Source organism: Caretta caretta, chromosome 4, assembly GCF_965140235.1.
Source record: "Caretta caretta isolate rCarCar2 chromosome 4, rCarCar1.hap1, whole genome shotgun sequence".
Classification (NCBI taxonomy): domain Eukaryota; kingdom Metazoa; phylum Chordata; order Testudines; family Cheloniidae; genus Caretta; species Caretta caretta.
In genome coordinates this window covers 152,172,015-152,199,895 of record NC_134209.1, presented here as the reverse complement: position 1 = coordinate 152,199,895, position 27,881 = coordinate 152,172,015, and the positions used below count along the sequence as shown (strand labels likewise).

The 27,881-nt window shown below is 51.1% G+C and overlaps 1 protein-coding gene across 1 annotated transcript; it reads right to left on the bottom strand.

The window, feature by feature from the left end:
- Window positions 1-39: 39 nt before the first annotated feature.
- On the bottom strand, window positions 40-23,373 carry LOC125635159 (C-type lectin domain family 4 member F). Its single transcript, XM_075128179.1, has 8 exons — window positions 23,290-23,373; window positions 16,611-16,762; window positions 14,092-14,211; window positions 7,456-7,563; window positions 3,300-3,440; window positions 2,392-2,543; window positions 1,369-1,487; window positions 40-482 (listed from the first exon to the last, which is right to left on the bottom strand). The coding sequence occupies exons 2-8, from the start codon at window positions 16,669-16,671 to the stop codon at window positions 332-334; spliced, it is 852 nt and encodes a 283-aa protein (XP_074984280.1). The 5' UTR covers window positions 16,672-16,762; window positions 23,290-23,373; the 3' UTR covers window positions 40-331.
- Window positions 23,374-27,881: the final 4,508 nt, after the last annotated feature.

Here is a 27,881-nt window from a genome sequence, read left to right as displayed (position 1 = left end):
TGACATCTGATCAAAAGGTGCAAAAATTAGAAATTCAAGTCAAGCAAATAATTATTTATTGGCTGATTATGAAACAATAACTCTATGATCCAAGGACTTTATTTTGTGACAGACCTGGAAACAGACAAATTACAGAGCCATGCATACTGAGAGGCATAAGGGCAGCTGTCTCTGCTACAGTCAGAAATATCACACCAAGACAAAGCATCCCTGCAATGCACATGCCAAGCGGCCCCCGCCAGTGCACAGGGCTCCTCATCAGCAGGTGGCTAGAAAACATGCTCCATAGCTTGAAAATAAAGGTGCTTTCTGAGGTGCTGGGACCTGCATGTCACAGCCCAGCCTGTCCATGGGCCTGCTTACAAATCCACCTAGAAAGCAGAGTGCAGTTGGCATCATTCCACCTTGGGCGGATCTCCACGCAGTCTTCTCTGCCTCCTGTCTCCTGATGCCAGTTGTCTGGCTGATTCTCCTCCCAGAACCTACAGATCAGAGTGTTAATGTCTCAGTGGAGAACCACAGCCAGTTCCTGAGCTCAGTTCTGCTCTGTGGACTCTGTTGTTGGCAGGGGACCACGACACCCAGAAATGACGCGGTGACCCCTCAGAGTTCTCCACAGCACTCGTGGCCATGGTAACGAAGGGATTCTGAGGACAAGGGGTAGCAACTGCCCTGCGCCTGATGAGCCAGCAAAGAGCCAAAGTCAGTTTGTGGCTCCAAATGCTGAGCAGCAGCAGCTCAGATCTCAGTGCCCAGAACCAAAGCACGTGGCCCAGCACGTCCCAGGATCACCCCGAGGTGGGAACGCAGGAACGGAGAGAGAGGGCAGCAGGGGTCATTCATTAACTTCTCCATGGCCCTGGTTATGGGACTCGTCCACAGCCCACTGAGGTCATTGCACCGACTGCAGCTGGCTCCGGCCAGGCCCCCGGGCCCTACAGCCTCCCCGTCCCCAGCCGGAGAGAGGGGAGAGCGCAGAGCAATCCCAAGGAGAGCGCTGAACCCTGCCGCTCACGCCAGACTGACCTGGCTGTACTGAGTTGACTTGGGGCCAGATCCTCAGCTGGTGTAAATGGATGTGGTTCATTCAAGTCAATGCCGAGTTACCCCAGGTGTGGCTCTGGCCCTTGGTCTCAGTGGGCACAGAACACACACTCCGTGTTTAGGCTCTTGCTCTAAGCAAAGGGGCATTAGTAGAAATTCCTGAGAGGATTAATTGCTGTTGGGTGACAGCGCCCAGGGGCCTCCCTCAGGATCGGGCCCACTGTGCCGGGTGCTGCATAGACGCAAGGGGCCGTACAGACGCTGCCTGAAAGAGCTGGTGACCAAACGTGTAATAAATAATCACGTATCTCCAGCTTTACTCACCCCCTGCTTGCGTCTGCTCTGAATTCTGTGCCATCCACCCAGCGCCAGCTGCCTTCTGTCCCCCGGTCGGTGAGTCCAATCCAGTGACTTTCTCCCTTGCTCTCGCTGGAGAGAAACTCCTGCATGACACAGTTTGCAGCGTGTCCAGGTCACTCAAGAGAGGCTGCAGGATGCAGCCACAGCTGCCTGGGCTGAGCAGATTTTGGGTGAGAGGAAAGGGTGTCCGGTGGTGTGAACAGGGCACTGGGCAGCGGGAGACATGGTGTCCAGCCCCAAACGCTGACAGTGACTAGCTGGGCAACCCCGAGGGAGTCCTGGAGCAGCTCTGTGTCTGTGTCTGCATCTGTATCCGAATGGGGCTAACAACAGCGACCTGTCTCAGAACGCTCCCCACCACGGCCGCCTCAGAGCTGGGTGCGGCAGTTACTGACGGGCACCTCAGAGTTCACATCGGCCCCCTGCCCTTGGAGGCAGCAAAGCTAGGAGCAGAGAACTGGGTGCAAAGTCTGGCCCTGCAGAAGGGTGGGATTTTCCTCCTCAGAAAGTGCCCCAGAGGCCTGGGGTGAGGGCTACCGTGGGCACATGGGGAGAGAGGATTCTCTGAGAGGCGCATGGCCCCTTGCTCACAAGCCTTCCAGATACAGGCTTCTAGATTGTCCAGCAGGAGCACAGGACTGGGGAGAGGGATCAAAGAGGGTCCTCACTGGGAAAGGTCAGTGGGTTTTCAGGAAATGCTACATTGGAAGTAGGGAAAATCAGAAATGAGCCTGACCCCAAATCCCCCTCTCCCAGCACCCCAGACTATGGGAAGTCCAGATCCTGGCACTGTTCCTCTGCCCATCTCTGCTTTTAAACTGATGGGTGAATCCCCTGAGTCAGGTTCCAAGGCTTGGCATCCTCTCCGATGGTTTGCCACAAGGCATGTTGCAGATTTGCTACCTCAGCTGCCACCTTCCACCTCCTTCTGGTACGAAACAAGGCACTGACCCATTATCCAAGCCCCTAGGAGGTTCCCTCACTCACCTGTTCCGCCTGGGAGGAGACAGAGGTCAGGTGCGAGTCCTGAGACACACAGAACCGCTCGGCCTCGTCCCACGGCTTTTTTTCTTGTGAAAAGTAATAGAAGTTCCCACCATAAAACCTCCAGCCTCTGGAGAGCTTTGTCAGCACATAACCTAGGAGCAGAGACTGAGGTGAGAAACCTGGGCTAAAGTCACAGGGACACACGCAGGGAGCTCAGGGATTCTAGTGCTGCATTCCCCTTCAACTGCCCCAAGCTCAGAGAACTTCTGAATTCTGATTCTCCAGCACCACAGTGGATAACTTTCATGGCCCTAGGAAGGATCCCAAAGAGCACTGCAGAAAGCAGACACCACGGGGTGCAGCTGCATCTGGGGTGGACTATGGGCACTGGTCCCAGTGCAGAGCAGCAGGGCTGTAATGGGAAAGGGGAGATTCATTGTTCAGCTGAGCTGGCAGGGGGAATTCAGGAGGGGGAATGTAGCTGCCCAAGGTGGAACACCCCCTGGTTCTGTATCAACAATTTTCAGTGATTGTAAGTGGTGAAGGTCTCGTGTCTTTCGCACTTGGGCACCTCCCCCCACACCCTGCAGGGGGCGCTGGCTTGGTGAAAGTAACGCCCCATACACTGAAATGCCAGCATCACTTTTCGCCTGTGACCGGACAGGTTTGGAGCATCTAAGAAGGGCTGGTAGCTGGGTGCTCCCGTTAGGCTAACGAGGCCCAGGGCGTAAGTGAACTGCACCCTGATCACCACGGTGTGGGCACAGGTGCAGCCACAGGTGATGTTTAATGAACGAGAACTCGGTGCTGGTGGAAGGCGCTGCGCTCACAGCCTTGGAGCTGAAATGCTCCGTTCATCCTCAGCACCAGGAGAGACGGCACCAGCCGGCTCTGCAGCTAGTACTTACTGCAGCGACCTTGCCCTGCTGCTTGCGCTGCGCTGACGTTGTCCAGACGGGTCTGGATTTCTCCATACGCTGCACTGACGTGACCCAGCTGGTCTTTCAGCATCCGGACTCCTGCCAGCGCTTCATCCAGGAGCTGCAGACCTAGCAGAAAGTCACAGCGACTTCAGTGGAGATGCAGAACTCTTGATTACCAGCACATGATCTAATTTGGATATGGATAGAGCCCTTTTTAATGTTTTTAATAAAGTAAATACTAATGGAAACTGTGTGATTATGGGAGACTTTAACTTCCCAGATATAGACTGGAGGACGAGTGCTAGTAATAATAATAGGGCTCAGATTTTCCTAGATGCGATAGCTGATGGATTCCTTCAGCAAGTAGTTGCTGAACCGACTAGAGGGGATGCCATTTTAGATTTGGTCTTGGTGAGTAATGAGGACCTCATAGAGGAAATGGTTGTAGGGGATAATCTTGGCTCAAGTGATCATGAGCTAATTCAGTTCAAACTGAATGGAAGGATTAACAAAAATAAATCTGCAACTAGGGTTTTTGATTTCAAAAGGGCTGACTTTCAAAAATTAAGGAAATTAGTTAGGGAAGTGGATTGGACTGAAGAATTTATGGGTTTAAAGGTAGAGGAGGCCTGGGATTATTTTAAATTAAAGCTGCAGAAGCTATCGGAAGCCTGCATCCCAAGAAAGGGGAAAAAATTCATAGGCAGGAGTTGTAGACCAAGCTGGATGAGCAAGCATCTTAGAGAGGTAATTAAGAAAAAGCAGAAAGCATATAGGGAGTGGAAGAAGGGAGGGATCAGTAAGGAAAGCTACCTTATTGAGGTCAGAATATGTAGGGATAAAGTAAGACAGGCTAAAAGTCAAGTAGAGTTGGACCTTGCAAAGGGAATTAAAACCAATAGTAAAAGGTTCTATAGTCATATAAATAGGAAGAAAACAAAGAAAGAAGAAGTGGGACCGCTAAAAACTGAGGATGGAGTGGAGGTCAAGGATAATCTAGGCATGGCCCAATATCTAAACAAATACTTTGCCTCAGTCTTTAATAAGACTAAAGAGGATCTTAGGGATAATGGTAGCATGATAAATGGGAATGAGGATATGGAGGTAGACATCACCATATCTGAGGTAGAAGCGAAACTCAAACAGCTTAATGGGACTAAATCGGGGGGCCCAGATAATCTTCATCCAAGAATATTAAAAGAATTGGCACAAGAAATTGCAAGCCCATTAGCAAGAATTTTTAATGAATCTGTAAACTCAGGGGTTGTACCGTATGATTGGAGAATTGCTAACATAGTTCCTATTTTTAAGAAAGGGAAAAAAAGTGATCCAAGTAATTATAGGCCTGTTAGTTTGACATCTGTAGTATGCAAGGTCTTGGAAAAAATTTTGAAGGAGAAGGTAGTTAAGGACATTGAAGTCAATGGTAAATGGGACAAAATACAACATGGTTTTACAAAAGGTAGATCGTGCCAAACCAACCTGATCTCCTTCTTTGAGAGAGTAACAGATTTTTTAGATAAAGGAAACGCAGTGGATCTAATTTACTTAGATTTTAGTAAGGCGTTTGATACTGTGCCACATGGGGAATTATTAGTTAAATTGGATAAGATGAGCATCAATAGGAAAATTGAAAGGTGGATAGGGAATTGGTTAAAGGGGAGACTACAACGGGTCCTACTGAAAGGTGAACTGTCAAGTTGGAGGGAGGTTACCAGTGGAGTTCCTCAAGGATCAGTTTTGGGACCAATCTTATTTAATCTTTTTATTACTGACCTGGGCACAAAAAGTGGGAGTGTGCTAATAAAGTTTGCAGATGATACAAAGCTGGGAGGTATTGCTAATTTAGAGAAGGACAGGGATACCCTACAGGAGGATCTGGATGACCTTGTAAACTGGAGTAATAGGAATAGGATGAAATTTAATAGTGAGAAGTGTAAGGTCATGCATTTAGGGATTAATAACAAGAAATTTAGTTATAAGCTAGGGACACATCAACTAGAAGTAACGGAGGAGGAAAAGGACCTTGGAGTATTGGTTGATCATAGGATGACTATGAGCTGCCAATGTGATATGGCTGTGAAAAAAGCTAATGTCATCTTGGGATGCATCAGGAGAGGTATTTCCAGTAGGGATAAGGAGGTTTTAGTACCGTTATATAAGGCACTGGTGAGACCTCACCTGGAATACTGTGTGCAGTTCTGGTCTCCCATGTTTAAGAAGGATGAATTCAAACTGGAACAGGTACAGAGAAGGGCTACTGGGATGATCTGAGGAATGGAAAACTTGTCTTATGAAAGGAGACTCAGGGAGCTTGGCTTGTTTAGCCTAACTAAAAGAAGGTTGAGGGGAGATATGATTGCTCTCTATAAATATATCAGAGGGGTAAATATCAGAGAGGGAGAGGAATTATTTAAACTCAGTACCAATGTGGACACAAGAACAAATGGATATAAACTGGCCACTAGGAAATTTAGATTAGAAATTAGACGAAGGTTTCTAACCATCAGAGGAGTGAAGTTTTGGAATAGCCTTCCGAGGGAAGTAGTGGGGGCAAAAGATCTATCTTGCTTTAAGATTACACTCGATAAGTTTATGGAGGAGATGGTATGATGGGATAACATGGTTTTGGTAATTAAATGTTCATGGTAAATAGGCCCAATGGCCTGTGATGGGTTTTTAGATGGGGTAAGATCCAAGTTACCCGGGAAAGAATTTTCTGTAGTATCTGGCTGATGAATCTTGCCCATATGCTCAGGGTTTAGCTGATCGCCATATTTGGGGTCGGGAAGGAATTTTCCTCCAGGGTAGATTGGAAGGCCCTGGAGGTTTTTCGCCTTCCTCTGTAGCATGGGGCACGGGTCACTTGCTGGAGGATTCTCTGCTCCTTGAGGTCTTCAAACTACAATTTGAGGACTTCAATAGCACAGATATAGGTGTGAGGTCTTTTTTAGGAGTGGTGGGTGAAATTCTGTGGCCTGCATTGTGCAGGAGGTCAGACTAGATGATCATAATGGTCCCTTCTGGCCTAAATATCTATGAATGTATGAATCTATGAATGTAGTAGAGCAGCACCTGCAGGCCCCTGTGTGCCAGGCGCTGTACAGACAGGAGGGGACAGTCCCTGCTCTCAACAGCTCACAGTCAAAGTAGACTCTAGGTGGGAGAAATAAAGGATGATTTTCCTGCTGGGAAACTGAGGTGCAGGGAGGCGGGCCCAGGATCACACAGGAAGTTTGCAGCAGAGCGGGGAATTGAACCCAGCTCTCCTGAACTCTAGCCCTGTACCCCCAATCTACCCAGCCTCCTCCTCCCCATTCGCTCCTACCTTGTGAGCTGTGAGTGGGTCGCATGTGGCAGAGCTGGGGCTGCAGGAACATCCACGGACCTGAGCCATGGCACTGGGCTCCAGGCCGGGATTTTCAACAGCCCAGCTTTGGGGTGTGCTCTGTGCCGGGGTTTTAGTTCAGGCCCATCTTCTGATTGGACGCTGAATAACCTGATCCAGAGCCCGGTTTGTATGTCCAGCCCTGTGTCCGATAGACAGACAGTTGTGACACGTGGCCACAAGAGGGCGCCCTGCTTCCAGCAATGAGTCTGTGGCAGTTACCCGAATTATGGTAGCTGCATGGGAAGGGCTCGGGGACTGGGGTAGGGGACACGTTGAGACCCACGAGTGCAGCTCCACGGGCGTCCTGCTTACCCCAGGGACTGAACTGGGCCCTGTGTGTCTCATGAGCTGCATCTGTCTTTCCCGCGAATGCAGTCCTGACAGTACGGGGGCCCTGGTGAAAACTATGGAGCGAAGGAAGCAACAGGGACAGGACGGAAGACGTTGACCACTAGGCAAACTGTTTAGGAGCATGGGACGGATGCAGCCAGCCTGCCATGGCCAGGAAGGGCGCTAGGAGGGAACCTGGAGCAGCCCCCCACCCCTGGGAACAGAGCCTCTGTTGGCAGAGGAATGTGCAGAGCAGCAGCTCATTAGACAGGGGGACGGGACCACCTGGCAGGGAAGTATATGGAGGGGAGTAGGAGGATGCCAGGCACCCACCATACCTCTCGGCAGGAGAGTGCTCAGCTTCCAGGCCAAGGGAGGGGAGCCGACCCTGATGCCTGAGACCCTCGTCCTGCGACTTACTGTCCGATTCCTTTGCTGACGTATCCGAGGCGTTGTCAGGCCGCAGAGAGACTTGGAGCTTCTGCACCGCTTCTTCAACCGCTTGCAGCTTGCTCTGTGCCCGGAAATCTAGAAATCACATGTCTGCAGGTCAGCGACCGAACTGAACTGTGGCTGGAGACCAGCCATGTCCAGAGAAGGAATATGCTCCGAGTGCGAGCCTGTTCTCTAGGACTTCTTTTATTTTAATCTTGGAAAGCTTCCCTCCCGAGGAGGGACACAGGCAAAGCCAAGGCCCCGTTTGGGGCTCTCTCCTGGTGTATGTTACACTGTCTTAACATAGGGCATCAGCTCTCTGGAGCAGGGAGCTACAAACTCCAGCATCGCAGATTGAGATTATATCTCAGGACAAACTTCCTGACTGTGAGACCAGCAGGACAATGGAACGGACGCCTAAGGGGGTTATGGAAGCTCCTTCATGGGAGGTTTCCAAAAGGAGGCTAGAGCCGTCTGTCTGGGATGGGTCGGACACAACAGCTCCTGCATCTTGGCAGGGGGTTAGACTGGAGGCCCTTGCGGTCCCTTCTGACCTTATGGTTCTGTGATTCTATGACCTCATTTTACTGTGTGTTTTTGCAGCACCTAGCGCTATGGAAAGCAGGACCTGGGTGCAGCTTCAGGGCACTGGCAGTCCAAGTGCTTATTAACAATCCTGACCGCTCTGCTCCTGGTGTTTCTCAGGGGCCTGTCTGCTAACTTTAGGCCCAGACCCTTCAAGGTGTTCAAGCAAAAAACTCCCAGGGATTTCAATGGAAACCAGAAGCCCAAATGCCTCTGAGGATCTGGGCTTGCAAGACTGATGGCCAGCTGCTCAGATGGTGTAAATCTGACTTCAGAGGAGCTCCTTCAATTTACACCTGCAGAGCATCTGTCCCTAAAAATCAGCTTTTCACTCCCCTGAGAGCTGCAGGGCCAACACAGCGATGCCCCAGGGAACCAGCTTCTCTCCCAGCTCGTGCATCAACAGACTTGTGATCTAAGTGCTGTCTGCAGAATGTTTCCCGCAATCCATCGTACGTCTCTGGCTCCTTTCACTGCAGTATCTGAGCACCTCACAGTCTTTAATATATTATTTAATGTCACACAACACCCCTGTGAAGTAGGGAAGTCTCCTCCCCCCATTTTACACGTGGAGAACTGAGGCAGAGACAGGTCTCAAAGACCTTACAGCCAGAAGGGCCCATCATGATCATAATCTGACCTCCTGCAGACTACAGAACCTCACCCACCCATTCCTGTAATAGGCCCTTAACCTCTGCCTGAGTTACCGATTTAAAGACTTCAAGTTATAGAGAATCCACCATTTACACTAGTTCAAACCTGCAAGTGACCCATGTCCCATGCTGCAGAGGACGGCAAAAAACCTCAGGGTCTCTGCCAATCTGATTTGGGGGAAAATTCCTTCCCGACCCCATTGAAAGGTGGATCAGGACCCAGTTAAATGGGAGACTACAACGGGTCGTGCTCAAAGGTGAACTGTCAGGCCAGAGGGAGGTTACTAGTGGAGTTCCTCAGGAATTGGTCTTGGGACAAATCTTATTTAAGGTTTTCATTGAAGACCTTGGCACAAAAAGCGGGAGTGCGCTAATGAACTCTGCAGATGACACCAAGTTGGGAGGTATTGCCATGATGGAGGAGCACCGGAATATCCTACGAGTGGAGCTGGACAACCCTTGAAACCTGGAGTAGCAGAAATGGGATGACATTCAGTAGTGCAAAGGGCAAGGTCATGCACGTAGGGATTAACAGGAATATTAATCCCCATCTTCTCCAATTTGACTCATAATTCCCCATGTGGAACTGTATCAAATGCCACTGAAATCCAGATAGATGAGATCTACTGCATTTCCTTTCTCTAAAAAATCAGTCCTCTTCTCAAAGAAAGAGAAGGCTGATCTGGCATGATCTATCTTTTGAAAAAATGTTTTGTATTTTATCCCAATTACCGTTAACCTCTATGCCCCTAACTACTTTCTCCTTCCACATTCGTTCGAAGACCTAGCAGACAATTGAGGTCAAACTAAAAGGTCTGTAGTTTCCCAGATCACTTTTTTCCTCTTTCTGAAAAATAGGAACTCCATTAGCAATTCTCCACTCACAGGGTCTGACCCCTGAGTTTATGGATTCACTAAAGATCCTTGCTGGTGGGCTTGCAATTTCACGTGTCAGTTCCTTTAATATTCTTGGATGGAGATTATCCAGGCCCCCCCGTTTGGTCCTATTAAGCTGTTCGAGTTTGACTTCCACCTCAGATGTGGGAATTTCTACTTCCATATCCTCACTCCCATTAGTCAGCCTGCCACTACCCCTAAACTCCTAATTCCATTTATTAAAAATGGAGTCAAAGTATATGTTTAGGCATTTGCCCATGCCTAGATTATCTTCAGTCTCCAACACATCCTCCGTCTTTGGCAGTCCCTTCTTGTTTATATGCCTATAGAACCATTTGCTGTTGGTTTTAATTCCCTTTGCAAGGTCCAGATCTGCTTGGCTCTTGGCAGTTCTCTTTTCCCTGCACTTTCTGATCTCCAAGAGGTAGTTTTCCTTGCTGATCCATCCCATCTTCTATTCCTTGCAGGATTTTTGCTTTCTCTCAATCACCTGTGTGAAACGCTTCTTCATCCAGCCTGGCCTGCAACCCTTCCCGAGGAAGTTTTTCCCCTTGCTTGGGATGCGGGCTTCAGAGAGCTTCTGCAACTTTGACTTAAAGTAATGCCAAGCCTCCCCCACTTTCAGGTCCTTGAGTTCTTCAGCCCAGTCCACTCCCCTAGTTAATTGCCTTAATATTTTAAAGTTTGCCCTTTTGAAATCAAGGCCCCTAGTTGCAGACCTAGTTTTGTTTATCCTTCCATTTAGTTGAAACTGAATTAGCTCATGATCACGCGAACCAATGTTGTCCCCTACAACCAGTTCTTCTCTGGATGTCCTCCCTACTCACCAACACTCAATCTAAAATGGCATCACCTCCTCTTGGTTTGGTGACTATTTGGTGGAGAAAGCTGTCAGCTCTCACAGCCAGGAAAGCGTGGGCCCTACCATTATGATTAGCCCTTGTCCTCCAATCTATACCTGGGAAATTAAAGTCCCTCCTAATCACACCGCTCCCAGGAGTATATATGTCATGACAGGTATTCCGGAGGTCTCTATCGATATCCAGATAGGATGCTGGGGGTCTGTAGCAGACCCCAAGCACTATCTGAGGGGAGCCTCTGGTAGCTTTCTTCCCCAAAGTGATTTTGACCCAAACAGACTCTGTTTTATCTGTTCCAGCACTTCTGATTTCTTCACAGTCAGTCTACCTCAGCATTAATGTACAATGCTATGGCACCGCCTTTACCTGCATTTCTCTCTTTCCTGAATGGCACATACTCTTCCTCGCCTGCACTCCAGGCCTGGCTTCTATTCCGCCCTGTTCCTGTTCTCCCTGTAACACCTGGTTTCATTTCCTGCACCAGTAGATCCACTTCCTCCATTTTGTCCCCGGGCTCCTTGCGCTGGGGTGCAGACACCTGAGGTGTTTCCGCTCAGCTCCGCCAGGGTTCCTCACGCGGTTAGGTACAGTCATGCTACTGCCAGTATCACCTCCTACTTGGGTGTTAGCATCATTGGTATGGGAACTGTCTTTCCTCTTGATGTCCATTCATCTCCCCTCTGCTGTTCCTTTCTCCATCGCTGCATCTGCTCTTACTTCTTTTTCTCCTGCTCAGGATTAGAATCAGAAGTGGGGATTGCATGAGCATCTCTCAACTGCCTCCCCTGAATTCCAAGCTTAACGCTCTGTTAATCAGTTGTGCCACCCTCCTTCCCAGAATCTATTTCCCTCCCTACTCAGGTGGAGTCTGTCCCATGAGAACAGTCCTGTGTCCGTGAATGACTCCCAGTGGTCGGTCATCCCAGAGACCTCCTTACAGCTCCGCTGCCTGAGCCGTGGGTTGATCATCATCATCATCTTGTCTCACCTCCATTCTCCTCCTCTAGGGACAGGTAGAATCCCCTTGAAGATCACCTGAGCCTCCATTTCTTTAAGTGTCTTCCCCAGCCTGGCATCATCTCCCTTGGTACGTTCCAGCAAGAATCTAGCAGTATCATTTGTTCCCACATGAAGGACAATCAGTGGATTCTTTCCTGCTCCCATTAGGATCCTCTTCAGCCTCAGGTCCACATCCCATAACTTAGCTCCTGGCAGACAGCACGCCCTTGTGTTCTCTGGATCAGCTCTGGTGCCAGACCTGTCCATTCTTCTTAGTAAGGAGTCACCAATCACATAGACCTGCCTCTTCCTGGTGTTGGTGCCATTCTCCAGCCTTCCTCCCATTCCTTCTGTATGCAAGTCCTCTTGTCTTTTGCTTTCCCTTGCGATCTACTGCAAGTCATCCTCTGTCCTCCTGGGGCTCTGAACTCTGGGTATCTACATTGACTCTTCCCCTCTTCTTGTAGGACTAGCTGCTCTTCTCTTCTGCCTGGCCCTCCCACCTTCGGCTACTCCCTGCCACAAATCTTCTTCATTTTCCAATTCAGCAAACCTATTCCTGAGCTCTACTTCTCCTTCACTAGCTGGTCTTTTCCTCTGCCCAGTTCTCATAATCACATTTCCACTGGCCACTTTACTCACCCAGCAGTGTCCCCTCCCAGTTTTCCAGTCCAGCTTGGATCTGCCAGTCTTTAGTTTTCCCTTCAGCCTCCTCTCGGCTTCCCTCCATCATCTGCTCGAATCCCCTTCCAAACTCAACCATACTTTCCACCTGCATCTCCAGACCTCAGCTCTTCTCTTCCATCAGCTCTCTCAGCCGGCACTTCATACAAACAAGCTCTTTTCAGGTACCTGCTCCAGGATCATGCACATCCTGCAGCTTCCACATCTGGTCATCTTCATTGTCTCCTCTAATGCTTGGGTCACTACCACTGCTGCCTCTGTGTCTGTCACACCCTTCCCGCCCAAGCGCCAGTCAAGGAGAAAGAAAACCCCACACGACACAAAAACAGAATGCCACCGCCCGTCCCACAAACTCTCCTTACAACCGTGCACTCTAACTCCCCTGTCTCCAGTTGTTTGCTGACTTCTTTGCCACTCCATTGCTTGCATTTATAGGCCTCCTAGTCAGGGAAGCCCCGCCCTGATCTGATCTGATCAAAGGCTCTGCATCTCTCAGCGCACTGCCCGTACCAGCCTCTGCAAAGTGAACGCAACACACCAGCCAGCAAACTCTCAAGAACCCACTCTCCAGAGGCGACGCACAGGGGTGTGTGTGCAGGGTGAAGCACCCCCCAGATTTCTGCTTGGCATGCCGGGGGTGGGGAGGAGGAAGAGGGGCTCTGTCCTTCTCCTGCTGATACTGACCCCAGTGCGATCGGCCCCGTCCCTGGCAGCCGGGCCCGGGCAGGGAGTGGAAGGGGCAGGACCAGCCACTTCTCATGTCGGCCGCTCGGGGTCGCTGCTCTGTGCGGCGCAGCATCTGCCTGAGACAGCCTGGTTGGGGAGGTGGCGGGGCTGCCCCACCAAGGCCAGGCTACCAGGGACAGGGGTCGAGCAAGCTGGAGTCCCCTCTCCCCCGGCACGTTTCCGGCTCCCTCGGCGCCTGTCCCCAGCAGCCAGGCCATGGTGGGGGCGGCCCGGCGCCAGGCCCCCAGCCAGGTTCTCTCAGACAGCTGCTGCACTGCCCAGAGCAGTGACCTGGAGCGACCAGCTTCAGCCGCATGAGAGGCGGCTCCCTCCTGTTCCCCGCCTGGGCCCGGCTGCCAGGGAGAGCGGCCGAATGTGCTGGCGGGAGGGGAGAGGCGCAGCGCGAAAAGGACAGACCCCCCCCCACAGGTAACTCTGGTGGGGTGGGGACTGCAGGGAGTCCCTGGGCTGGGCGCAGGGGTCGCTGGGCAGAGGAGACACGTGGGGGGTCACGTGTCCTCCCCTTTAGATTGTGGATCCCCCAGCATGGGGAGGCACCAGTCGTCGATGCCACTCACTGCCCCTAAGGAACAGGGGCTTGTCTCCCCTTTCCTCCAAGAGCTCTCCACTCAAACTCCCCTGTTTTCAGCTCTGTTTGCTGGCTCCAGGGCAGGGAATTAAACCCAGCAATCGGAGCCCCAGACAAGTGCCCGAAGCTCTGGGCCGTCCAGTCTCTCCGTAGGGCAGGCATTTCAATTGTGCCATGAGGACGCCTGGGGCTGAGGCTCATGCTGGTGCTATGTGGTCAGGAAAGGACCCAGCTTGACCCTCAGAGCGCAGGGTGAGCATGTGGGGCTGACACATGGGATCTGAAGTCACGGGGTGAAGTTCAGGCAGAATGAAGTACACCTAGACCATCCCTGACAGGTGGTTGTCTAACCTCTTCTTAAAATCTCCAGTGATGGGGATTCCCTAGGTGACCTGAGCCAGTGCTTGACCATCGTTAGACTTGGAAGGTTTGTGCTCATATCAAACCAGTAGGGCAAGATCTTTCAACTCCATTCGAACTCCCTGGAGTAGGAGATTTATTTGGAGGGACAGACTGGAAACACAGTCGACATTCTGCTGAAATGTGGGGGTGCCCCGCCCCCCAGTTGAGCCAGCTGGCCTGTATGGAAGTTGGCCAACGTGGGCCTTGGAGCCGCAGCTGAACTTACATAGAAGCGTCACAGCAAGGAGGGAGCTGGCCAGGGCCATAAGCGTCACGAGCAGAAGGACAGCAATGACGATCCGCCCCGGCCCGCGCCACCAAGGGACCGATGTCTCGGTAGGATTTCCTTGAAGGAGAAGAAGAAACATATCCGTGGAAAGTGACAGCTCAAATGCCAGTGACCACGGAAACTCCATCCCCCAAATCTAATCACTGTTCAGCCTCCTGTTCCCTGACTGTGGTTAACAGCAACAGCAGAATCAGGCCAAATAAGGTCAGAACCAACCTGAACTTGAATCTGAAAAGCCACCCTCCCTACATCAGGGGTGACGGTAGCGCCAGGCAGGCGTCCTGTGACAGAGAACTGGAAGCAGGCTTTTCCCCCTGCCTCAGCCTTTCTTGAGAGGGAAGTTTAGGGCTTGTGAAGTCCATGCCCAAAGGAGAATTTTTAAATGAGAAAAGGAACCTGAAACAACTTACGAAATATCAAAACAAGGAGGCAGTGAAATGAGGGGAAATGATTCTTTGCAGGAGAAAAGTGGGGCTGACAGCAGCAGTGTGCTCAGAAGGGCCTTTCTACAGCATCCCTGTCTAATAACCCATCTCCAGGATGCTGGGCTCCTCACTGCAAGGCAGCCAAGGGGTGGCTCACAGGGCAAAGCCAGAAGACTGTGTCTCCCCTGCACATTAAAGGGAGAAGACTAGAGCTGCAATCGAGCCGGGATCTATGTGTTGACAGAAGTAAGTGTGCTCTGTGTGGTCTGGATTTGGTCTCCCCAAGCTGAACAGCAGCTGCTTGGAGACACAAGACTGTCAGATTCTCCTCTCCCTGAAAGTCTCAGCCTGCAGCACCCCCTCCCTTTCTGTGGGCCTCAGCCATTCGCTCACAGTGCTCCCCCATGGGGTGTGGTTCCTGGAACCAGAAGACAACACTCAGGTGCCCAGATAATCCCCTTACATTGCAGAAGTGGCTTTTCTCACTCTAACCAAAGGGTGAAGCTGCCTCTCACTAATGTGCTAAGTTTACAGTTCTCAGCCTTTACTGAAACAAATTCTGGGAGGAGCTTCTCTGTCACCTAGCACAGGCTACATTTCCCCTTGGGTTTTCCTTTGCCGCTGCAGAGAGCCTAGCTGAGCTCGGTGGCTAGCTGCAGCTGCATATTGAACCTCACGTCCTCACCAGCACCCTCCACTTCCATCAGCCCCATATCCCTGCCTGTCTCTAGACCATTCCTGGGCTTCTTTCATGTGTTCAAAACCAGAACAGCTGGCACATGGCATCTGGATTGCACTGAGACCAAAGGGGATAAGAAAGCCCCGGAGGAGGCCCTTGTTCAGCTGACACCTGTACCACCAAATAGAAGAACATGAGAATGGCCAGATTGGGTCAGACCAAGGGTCATATCCCTCCTTAGTCGTCTCTCTTCCAAGCTGAATAATCCCAGTTTTATTAATCTGTCCTCATACGGCAGCCGTTCTGTACCCCTAATCATTTTTGTTGCCCTTTTTTGAGATGGGGCGACCACATCTGCACACAGTATTCGAGATGTGGGCGTAGCATGGATTTATACAGAGGGAATACGATATTTTCTGTCTTCTTATCTCTCCCTTTCTTAATGATGCCCAACATTCTGTTCGCTTTTCTGACGGCCGCTGCACAGTGAGTGGATGTTTTCAGAGAACTCTCCACACTGACCCAAGATCTCTTGCTTGAGTGGTAACAGCTAATTTAGACCCCATCATTTTTTAGGTATAATTGGGATTGTTTTCCAAGGTGCATCACTTTGCATTTATCAAGACTGAATTTCATCTGCCATTTTGTTGCCCAGTCACCCAGTTTTGTGAGATCCCTTTGTAGCTCTTCGCAGTCTGCCTGTGCTGGGAGCTTTAGGATAACAGCTTGGTCCTTATCTCAGAACTTCCAGCTCTATTTGCTCCTTGGAGGTCCTTGGAGGAACAGGTTCCCTTCCCCCTGTCCCCGAGCCCTGGGGAAAACCCTTCTCTGCTCACACAGCTAGCATCTCCCTACCCCTGCTCCTGGATAGAAGCACGTGCTCCGGCAGGCAAGGGGCAGAGGGTAAGGAAAGGAGGTGTCACTGTGAAATGGGGGGGATGAGAGGGAGCTGGTCCCCAGAAACGGGGGCTGTGAAGATTTGACCCAGGCGATCTCCTCCTGCGAGAGGCTGATGGTGGCAGTGGGCTGGGGTCGGGGAGCCTGGATGGCTTTTATGGCCAGCCCATGTCACTGCTCTGCCCAGCAGAAGGTTGGGATGCTGTGCAGGGACTCCCATCTCTCCTCCCTGTGCCCTTCTCCCGTTGGGGACCGGCAGGGGAGAGAATGACTGGGAAGGACTGACCGAGTACCCTCGCCCACTGCCCGTGGTGCTGTCCAGCCAGCACAAGGCTGAGCTCTGGGGACGTGGTCAGTGGAGCAAGCGATCGCTGCCCAGAACGCTGACACAGAGACCACAAAGCCAAGGAAAGGCCAGCGGGAGTCCAGGATCCGGTGCAGCCTCTTGTGCTTACCTTTTGGCTGGGGAGCAGCTTCCATCACCTCCAGGTTCTCATAGATATTCTCCCTCTCCATTCTCCTGCCTTCGCGCTGAGCCAAGCCCCGATCGCTGGCAGGTAGATCCTTTCAGCAGCCTGCTGGGTTAGAGCCTCCCTCTGACGCAGCCCTGGCCCAGAAATAGAAATGGGGAGGATGCCTGGTGGTGAGAGCCACCCTGTCACCAGCTGGGCCATGTGTGGTCAGGCCTCGTGGTGGAAGTGAGACTTCAGCCAACGGGCTCGAGCTGGGTCCAGCATGGGCAGCATCCAGGAAATGGGCCCAGGGTCAGAAGCCAAATGCCAGAGCCAGGGTGGGAGTACAGCAGAGTCCTCAGCCCGAGGTGGAGCCCGGGATCAGTACCAGAGAGACAGAAGCCGAAGCCAGAAGTGAGGGGCCAAGCAGTGAGTGAGGCAGAGGCAGGGCTGGGCATCAAACCAGACGTCTGAAGCCGAAGGGGAGCAGGGGCTGGAGCAGAGCAGGAGCAGGGCCTGGAAGCCGGCTGGAGCAGGGACTGGACGACAGGGAAGCACAGCTGCCATGGGCAAGATACACATTGAGCAGCCAGTGAGCTCATCTGGGTGCCAGGCGTCTAAGCAGGCCTGGTGAGGCGGCAGCCAGCCAGTGCTGTGGCTCCTCCGGCAGGTCCCAGGAACAGCAGGTGGCCTTATAGGTTGTCTAGCAGGGAGGTTATTCAGAGAGCTGGCCAGCCGCTGTCCCTGCTGGTCTGGTCCCTGACAAGACCTGGCAATAGGGACTCCTGGTTTCTATTCCTTCCTCTACTCCTGACTCACTGGGAGACCTTGGGCAAGTTACCTCACTTGTCTGTGCCTCAGTTTCCCCCATCTATTTACCATTTTAAGGAAATAGGAGGAGGATCGGGGTGGATCAGGGCTTTGGTAAAGGCCTACAGAGCCTTTCACCTCAAGGCAGATGGGTAAAAGCCAACCAAAGTTGCCAAGTCTCACGAGATAAATATGCGACCCTGCCTTTCAAAAACAAGCCCAAGCCACCCCAAAACAAGCAGGTCGGTAAGAGGTGACTTGAGCTCCCCCAGGGTTGGCCAGCAACCCCCGCAGGTTCCTGGTCCATCTTCCCCGTTCAGCCAGCGTCCCCTGTTGTTCTCCTCTGACAGCCCTGCACCCCCACCCTTTCGGGAACCATGGGGGAGGGGCAGAAGATGAGGTGAGGAAGGGTGGGAAGGATGAGGAGGAAGGATGTGGGTGTAGGGTAGAGGCAGTTGGAGGGGGAAGAAGTGGGTGTGGGAGGGGCGGTTGGAGGGAGAAGGAGAGGGAGGGAGTGGAAGGGAGAGGCGGTTGGATGGGGAAGCAGGGAGGGGAGGTGTCATAAATATAAAGGGAAGGGTAAACACCTTTAAAATCCCTCCTGGCCAGAGGAAAAACCCTTTCACCTGTAAAGGGGTAAGAAGCTGGGATAACCTCGCTGGCACCTGACCACAATGACCAATGAGGAGACAAGATACTTTCAAAAGCTGGAGGGGGCGAGAAACAAAGTCTCTCTCTCTGTCTGTGTGATGCTTTTGCAGGGGTCAGAACAGGATTGGAGTCTGAGAACTTAGTAAGCAATCTAGCTAGATCGGCGTTAGATTCTGTTTGTTTAAATGGCTGAGAAAATAAGTTGTGCTGAATGGAATGTAGATTCCTGTTTTTGTGTCTTTTTGTAACTTAAGGGATTCTCTATGTTTTGAATCTAATTACCCTGTAAGGTATTTACCATCCTGAGTTTACAGAGGTGATTCTTTTACTTTTTCTTTAATTAAAATTCTTCTTTTAAGAACAGGAGTACTTGTGGCACCTTAGAGACTAACCAATTTATTTGAGCATGAGCTTTCGTGAGCTCACGAAAGCTCATGCTCAACTAAATTGGTTAGTCTCTAAGGTGCCACAAGTACTCCTTTTCTTTTTGCGAATGCAGACTAACACGGCTGTTACTCTGAAACCTGTCTTTTAAGAACCTGATTCCTTTTTCATTGTTCTTAAGATCCAAGGGTTTGGGTCTGTGTTCACCTATGCAAATTGGTGAGGATTTTTATCAAGCCTTCCCCAGGAAAGGGGATGTAGGGTTTGGGGAGGTTTTGGGGGAAAAGACATTTCCAAGTGGGCTCTTTCCCGGTTATATATCTGTTAGACGTTTGGTGGTGGCAGCGATAAAGTACAAGGGCAAAAGGTAAAATAGTTTGTACCTTGGGGAAGTTTTAACCTAAGCTGGTAAAAGTAAGCTTAGGGGGTTTTTCATGCAGGTCCCCACATCTGTATCCTAGAGTTCAGAGTGGGGAAGGAACCTTGACAGGAGGTCATAGGAGGGGGAAGAGAGGGGAATGGTGGTTGGAGGGGAAAGGAGTGGGGGAGGCGAGAGACGCGTGGATGGAGAAGGAGGGGGCAGGGAGGGAGTGGAGAGGAGAGGTGGTTCGATGTGGGAAGGAGATGTGAGGAAAGAGGAAGACAGCGCTCTGGGGCTGGATCTAGGGGGGCTGCCGCACCCCCTGGCTGGAAGTGGTTTCCATCACATGCAGGGTTTACAGTTGGGTCCAGTGGCTCTCAGCCCCCCACTATACACATTGTTCCAGCCCTCTGTGCCCAGCATTTTATGGCCCCCTCTTGTGGGTGGGGCTCTGGCGAGAGCGTAAAGGCATCACCCCCATGCGTCGCGTGTGCAGTTGGCTGTCGGAGGTCATGCAGCGGCGGGGCTGGGCCTGGGGAAGCCTGTGCCCTCTCCCCTCCTGGGATGCCCTCAGTTCCACCCCAGCCATGGCAGTCCTGCTCTGTGTCCTGCCCCGCTTGTGTTGTGGGGCCTCCAGCGTCATCCCGCTGAAGCACGGTGAGGGGCAGGCTGGGGGCAGTGTGGGGGCCAGGCCTGTGTCCTGCTCCTTGACTCCGGACCGTGGCGCCCTGGGCAGTCACCCATGCCACCCGCCCCGAAGGCCGGCCCCATCCTACAGGCATCCACGACTGTTCACATCTGCATATTTTCCCTGTGTGTGATCATCCACAGGTGGAAGTTCTGCTGTCAAAAGAGACAGAACCTGCTCGCTGCTCCTGCGGTAACATGGGCTGACGGGGGCACTTGTGGAATCAAAGTTTAGTGGGTTACACAAGCACTCTGGTGAGTGTGAGCAGCACTGATGCAAGCAGCCAAGTGGGCACATGCCCAGCCATACACAAACTTTGGTGGCTGAACGCTGACATAACTTTGTAGCGGAGACACGGCCTTGGTAACCATCTCTGAGGCTGTACGGGAAGTTTCAGGAAGGGCAAGCAGCCTTGCAGGTTCCACACATTCCCCGAGAGCTGAGCCGGTCAGAGCTCAGGGGGGAAAGGTTCAGACCTGGGAGCTAGGGGCAGCCCTGGGGGCTTGGTGGCTGATCCATGCGGGACCAAGAGCTGTGAAGGCTGCATCCCAGTTCCCGAACCACCCTGGAAACGGGCTCCGGATTCCCCATCTCACTGAACGACGAGGAGACGGCTGTCTGGTTGTCTGTTAGCCGTGGGGCGGGAAGTGCTGCTGGCCGCACGCATCTTTGGACTGGTGTTTGCTGAGGAGATTCCGAGGCGCTGGGCGGGGATGGAGAGGCCGCCATTCTCCTCAGGCCCCGGAGACTCCCGAGGGGGGACAGATACGTTTGGAGCCCCCCGCCCCCCCGGCCCCAGAGACTGAGGAATGATCTGCGAGAGCTCGGAGGGGAACGCTCTGAAGGTGTGGCCGAAACTACACAAGCGAGTGTTGTGCTGTAACCTTGCACTGAAACACACGTAACAGCAACAGCACCGGGAGTCTCCGTAAGGAACCCCGCAGATTTACTGCCTACCCGTGCTGCTGAAGGGACTGAAGAGTATCCCAAATCCTGCCTGCGAGGGTCTGTGTGTGTGTTAAATCTTCGCTCCCTAAGAAATTGTCTGGGACTCTCTGAGCTGACTGGCCGCTGTCATTAACCCCTTCAGGCAGGGGCTGCTCTGTGCAATACTTTTCTTTTTTGAAGTCCTGAGAAGACAGAGATCAGGCCAGCGCTTCAGCAGGGAGTTGTGCTGAGGGGGAGGGAAGGGGGTGTCAGAGTTACACATAATCTGCTTCCAACCCTCCCCTAGCCCATTGCATCTCTGTGCACTGCCCCAGCATCACCCTGGTACAGCACTGCCTGACTCCTGGCAGCGGCTTCCCCATCACCTGCCAGGTGGGTGCTGTCACGGGGCGGGCTGGCCCTTTTAGGGGATTCGGGTTCGGCCCCATCAATGTGCCGTTAGCCCCCACCTCTCCCCCACCCCCAGGTGATGGGTTTGGGATGCTGGCTGCATCAGACATCACATGATGGTAGCCTGGGGTAGGGGCAGGTCTGCTTGTAAAATGGAACCTGCTGTATCACAGAGGGGAGACAAGGGGCTCAGAATCATAAGAATCATGGAATATCAGAGTTGGAAGGGACCTCAGGAGGTCATCTAGTCCAACCCCCTGCTCAAAGCAGGACCAATCCCCAATTAAATCATCCCAGCCAGGGCTTTGTCAAGCCTGACCTTAAAAACTTCTAAGGAAGGAGATTCCATCACCTCCCTAGGTAACGCATTCCAGTGTTTCACCACCCTCCTAGTGAAAAAGTTTTTCCTAATATCCAATCTAAACCTCCCCCACTGCAACTTGAGACCATTACTCCTTGTTCTGTCATCCACTACCACTAAGAACAGTCTAGATCCATCCTCTTTGGAACCCCCTTTCAGGTAGTTGAAAGCAGCTATCAAATCTCCCCTCATTCTTCTCTTCTGCAGACTAAACAATCCCAGTTCCCTCAGCCTCTCCTCGTAAATCGTGTGTTCCACTCCCCTAATCATTTTTGTTGCCCACCGCTGGACTCTCTCCAATTTTTCCACATCCTTCTTGTCGTGTGGGGCCCAAAACTGGACACAGTACTCCAGATGAGGCCTCACCAATGTCGAATAGAGGGGAACGATCACGTCCCTCGATCTGCTGGCAATGCCCCTACTTATACAGCCCAAAATGCCATTGGACTTCTTGGCAACAAGGGCACACTGTTGACTCATATCCAGCTTCTCGTCCACTGTAACCCCTAGGTCCTTTTCTGCAGAACTGCTGCCTAGACATTCGGTCCCTAGTCTGTAGTGGTGCATTGGATTCTTCCGTCCTAAGTGCAGGACTCTGCACTTGTCTTTGTTGAACTTCATCAGATTTCTTTTGGCCCAATCCTCCCATTTGTCTAGGTCCCTCTGTATCCTATCCCTACCCTCCAGCGTATCTACCACTCCTCCCAGTTAAGTGTCATACTAAAAAAGAAAGACATAGGGGGCTGGTGGGAGAGGCTCAGAGTCTTGCAAGGGGCTGGTAGAGCTCCCTCGCTCTGGGAGAGCTGGTGCCTGTGGCCCTGATAGAAGGGTAAAGGGCAGAAAGAGACCTGTGGAAGATCCAGAGAGGATCCAGGGTCAGGGAGGCATCAGGAAGCATCCTCCCCCACACCAGCCAGAGGGAAAGGCCTGGCTGTAGCTACCTGAGTGAGGGCCAGGAGCCAACCCTTACGGCCTTGTTGTCACTGCAGAAGAGGGATGTTAACTCATAGAATCATAGTACCATCAAGTTAGAAGGGGCCGCAAGGGTCATCTAGTCTAACCCCTGCCAAGATGCCAGGTTTACTGTGTCTAAACCATCCCAGACAGTCGGATAGCCCTTGAAACCGTCCAGTGAAGGAGCTTCCACAACCTCCCTAGGCATCTGTTCCATTGTCCTACTGCTCTTACAGTTGGGAAGTTTGTCCTGAGATTTAATCTGAATCTGCAGTGCTGTAGTTTGAACTCATCGTCTCTCATCCTGCTGTCTGTGGCAAAAGAGAACAACTTTTCTCCATCTTTTTTAAGTCAACCTTTCAAGTGTTTGAAGACCGCTGTCATGTCCCCCCGTAGTCTTCTCTTTTCCAAATCAAAATACCCAGTTCCTTCAGTCTTTGCTCAGACGCCTTGCGTTGCATTCCATCCCTCGGATCATCTGTGTCCACGTCTGGATACTCTCCAGTTTCTTTACATCCTTTCTATACATTGGTGACCAAAACTGGACACGGTACTTCAGCTGACGCCTACCCAGCACCGAGTAGAACAGTACTGTCACCTCCTGTGACTTGCATGTTATGCCTCTGTTAATGCAACCTAAAATTGCATTTGCTTTTTCTGCAACAGCATCGCATTGCTGACTCATGTGGAGGTTGGGATCCACCACAACTCCCAGATCCTTCTCAGCCGTGCTGCTGCCAAGCCAGTTATCCCCCATTCTGTATTTGTGCATTTTGTTGTTCTTCCCTATGTGTAGCACCTTAGATTTGTCTTTGTTGAATTTCATGTTGTTGTCTATAGCCCAGTTCTCCAATTTAGCAAGATCCCTCTGAATTTTAGCTTTATCCTCCAAAGTGCTGCAACCCTCCCCTCCTAGTTTTGTGTCATCTACAAACTTGATCAGTATGCTCTCCATACCTACGCCCAGGTCATTACTGAAAATGTTAAAGAACACTGGACCTAGAACTTGAGTTAACTAACTTGAGGTAAAATCCTAACGAAGACAAGGCAGTGTGTAGTTTTCACATAAGTTGTCAGCAGGTCAAGTTAAAGCCTGTGGAGGAGCCTAACAAGTAATTTGAAAAATATGACCTACCTTGTCTCCACAAGGTTTTAGCTTGTGTTAAGGGCGAACCTTTCTCCCCATCCAGACGAGGCCACCCGGCACTTAGGAGCGCAGCAGGGGACTGCTTAGCATGGAGAAAAAGACTTTCAATTAAAATTAGAATCTTTTGGTTAATCCCAAATGACAAAATCTCCTGCCACACAGAGTACGAAGGGAGCCTGAATGCATGTTCTCTTGAGGTTAACGCTAGGCTGGGGTGTAACTTGGTTTTAACAGGAAACTCCCCTTTCCTCCGCTGAAAATGTTGTTTTTCACATTGGCTGAGTATGGAAACTAGCTTACAAAAACCTCCTGATGCAGTAGGGCTGGGTTCTGCCATGCTAATCCACACTGGGTTATACCTTCCTCCACAAGCAGGCTCATTCATTCAAGGGGACCAGCTGCAAATTAAGGTATTTGTCATAGTGAGTAAAAGTGGAAGCATCTCACCCTCTGGCTTGGTCTACACTACAGAGTTAGGTCAACGTAAGCTGCCTTACGTCAACCTATTCATGTCAGTGTACACACCAGAGCTTTGGTCCCACCGATGTAAGTGCCCTACTACACTGACATAATAACTCCGGGCATAGGCCTTATGTTGGTGTAGTCAGGGCAACACATTGTCTGTGTAGACGCTGTGGGTTACTTACCTCGGCTCATTCATGGAGTCATGAAATTGAGAAGAACACCGGGATGTGTGGGGAGCTCCAGCCTGAGTTCGGCTACGCCCTAGGCTCTTGGCTCCCTGCTCCCATCCAAGCTGCTGCCCAGGTTCCCCAGCGGGGCCGGCCTACAACATTTTGGCACCTGAGGCGGGGAGCTCAAATGACGCCCCCATGCCTCCTTGCTTGGGCCAAAACTTCGAAACTTCTGAATTCTGCCTTCTTCCTGTTCTACTCCTCTCATGGTACTGCTCTGCTACCTACCCCAATAAAGGAGAACTAACAACTTAAAATGCCTTGTTCAAAAATTTTAAGTAACATTTAACTTTCAAACACCTGAACTTTCCTTGTCTGCATGGTAAACACTGGCATTTGTATCTGTTTGAATAATCAAAGTGGTGCTTTCCGTGCCTTCTTGGTTGCAAAGATTTGAACTGCTTCCTGAAGGTCCACAGTCTGGGCCAGCTCATGCTCTATTGAGATGGTTACAAGGCCGACCAGCCTCTCCTGTGTCATTGTGGAGTGCAGATGTGTTTTTATTAACTTCAGCTTGGAGAAGCTGCATTCTCCATTGGCAACTGTTCCAGGAAGTGTTAGACGTATGTGCAGAGCAACAAAAGCATTTGGAAAGAGGGTGGTCATCTTATTTGTGCACATAATATTCCAGAACAGCCTTTGGAGTTGATCCTGATGAAATGTATCTTGAAAGGGCTTTCAGTTCATCACCTAAATCACTCGCATCAATATCACGCATGTCATCATGTGTCAACACTGTCTCTAGTGCCCTGCATTGCTGGTGTAGGTCTTCTTCAGGTATAGTGAGGAGTTTTGGAATATCATACAACATTCCAAATATACTGCTGTGTTCCTTGAGCTGCATGAAACGTTCTTCAGCTGACTGTATTGCACAATCTAGCACCTGGTTAAAGAATTCAACTTTGAATTGTTGGTTGGGGTCTCTTATGGGATTATCCCGTGCCTCGTATTCAAAATGTCTTCTTCTTTGGTGACTCTTGTATTCTTGAATGGGTAGGAAAATAGCTTCAGTGTGAAGTTCCTCTGCCAACTTCTGTGCACTCTTCAGAACGTTTTGAAATCCCTCATTTGACCGGTAAGACTGTAGGTATGACTTTGCTTTGTCCAGTTGTTCCATTGCTCCAGATATATCAAGGTCAACACCTTGGAGTCTCCTGCTTACAACATTTATTTCAAACAGTATGTCATGCCACAACACTAAGCCACACAGAAATTTGAAGTTATGTATGTTTCTGGTGATTCCATTTCCCTCTGCCACTGTTCTCCCACGAACAGTTCCTGTCATAGCACTGTCCTCCATAATGGCAACTGTGGCATCATCTATCTTCCCAATTTGGTGTTTGATAGGCTTTATCGCCTCCACTCGACTTTCCCATCCTGTGGCACTCAGTGGTTTCAGTGTCAGGGAGGATGTTCCCAGATGTTCTCTAGAAGCTGATGCTGCATCACTGACCACCAAGTTCAATGAATGAGAACTGCATGGGACAAAAAAAGCTCGAGGGTTTAACTCTCAGATCCGTGTCTGCACTCCTCAGTTCTTTCCTCTCATGTTAGCACTATTATCGTAGCCCTGACCTCTCATGTCAGCGATCACAGTTCCCGTCTCTTCCAGCTGTTTAAGAAGCACATTTGTCATACCAGATCCTGTTGTATCATCAATGTCGATAAATTCTAGAAAATGCTCTCTGACAGTCACCATTGCAGGGACATTTTCACTAGGTTCTGTTGTTGTTACAAAACGCACCATTAAAGTCACTTGTTCCGTATGGCTGATGTCAGGTGTGCAGTCCAGAATAACAGAGGAATATCTTGCTGACTTCAGACCTGCCACAATCTTCTGTTTGACTTTTGTTGCCAGGAACTGTCTGATCTCATTTTGAATGGTTTTTCCAAGGTAGTGGTGTGTGTACCACGACTTGGGTGGTGACTCTTCTTAGATGCTCCTGGAGCACAGCACCAAACTCAGCCGTCAGCTCCACTATTTGAAGGAAGTTTCCATTGTTTGGCACAAACAGCTGATCTGAAGTGCCACGCAGTGCTAGGTTTTGGGTAGCAAGCATTCTCATCATGGCCATGAGCCTTTTCAGAACATTTTGCCAGTAAAGAGACTCTGATGCTATCTTCTCTTGATGCTGATCCTCTATGGTGGCCTTTAACCTTAGTCTCATCTCAAGCTCTTTCCACCGATGGAATGCTCTCTGGTGATTTGCTGCCTTCTCATGGCATGCCAGATTTCTAGCCAGATTTTTCCAGTCCTTTGTTCCTGTAGAACCCAGTGTGGCGGGAACATTAGACTGGAAGAGTTTGCAACAAAAACAGTATGCAGCATTCTGGGTTTTTGAGTACATAAGCCAGGCCTCTCCGCTTTGTCCCCACTGGGGACTTCACGCCAGTAATGGGTTGGATGGAAACTTCTATTTTCATTGTCTTTGGAGAACATGAAGTTTTTCACTTGCTGTGGCCCGTGCAGTACAAGGAAGTCCCTCAGGCTACTGCTCAAGTGGGTCCACAGTCCTGGATCATCTAGACTTAACGAACTAAACTCAGCAGCGGCTGTTTCTTGCGCCTCCACCACCCTCTCCTCTGATCTACACTGTTCTTCAGGACTGCGCATGGCTACATCCATTGAAGATGGAGATACAGATGCTGCAGTAGCTGCCAGGTCACCTGCCCTCTGACTGACTGGAAGATCAGGCATCTCCTCACCACTTACTCCTCCCTGGGGCCGGAAGGCTCACCGTGAACATTTGTGTCTATGTCTCTCAGGATAGTTCCTTCCTGCTTTGATAGAAAAGCTTCCTTTGCTTGCTTGCTTTTTCTGAATGCTGCCCCAGGGGGGCGTTTTCTTCTTTCACTCGTGACTGCTGTTCTGTGCCAGCTAGAGTGGCTCTCAACACTCAATTGAAGGGGACAAATAAGCAGGCTGGTAGCAGGGCCTGAGTGAGGGAAGAGATCAGAGTCTTAAGGGCCTAACTGGCTCCTACTACTTCAGCTGACGGCCTGTTCTCCTCAAGTGAGTTCCGGGAAGCAGCAGGAAACAGGAAGCTCCCTGAGAAGCTGGGGTTAATCAGTCCAGGCCCTGGGGGTGCTAGAGGGGTACATAAGAGGCTCCTCCTCCTCTGTCTCCCTGCAGCTCCTGCTGCGTTCTGTGATTCCCTCTCCCCTTGTCTCCTGCCTGCCTGTTCTGTCTCTTGTGCCCTCCTTCCTCCAGCCCAGCACTCCCCCCTCTCTGTGCATCTAGAGCAGAGAGAATACAGATGCACCAGCAGCAGACACAATTTTCTACACTCTGGGTCCTAGTGCCCCCCCCCCAGCCCCCAGTCTTGCACCTGAGGCAGCCACCTCAGTTCACCTCACGGTAAGGCCAGCCCTGCTCCCCAGTCCCAGCTGGGCTGCACCTGCCCGGCTCCCCACTCCATGCTGAAAGAGGGGCTACCCCTTGGGTCCTGGCTCCCCGCTGCCTGCTCCAAGTTGAGCTGTGCTCACCCAGCTCCCCGCTGGGAGCCTGGCTGCCTGGAGTTTCCGGCTCCTCGCTCTCTGCTGTGCCCCTGGTGGGGAGTGGGGAGCCGAGAGCCCAGGGAGCAGCCAGCCTCCCAGCGGGGAGACGGAAGTGAGGAGCCTGGACTTTCACCCACACTGCCCCTCTTCAGTCAGAAGAAGGGTACCATGGACATGGACCACTGCAAGAAATACTGCGGTGGCTGCAAGGCAACCTAACACAGGTCGATGTAAGTTTGTAGTGGAGACATTCCCTTCTAGTGTTTTTAACAAGTGTGATCGGACTCAGAAAATTGACTCTTGGGGACCTCCAGATTAATTCTCTCAGGGTGATTTCCCAGTTGGATACAATACTGCCAGCTAAATAAATCTGAGAATTTTTGTTTC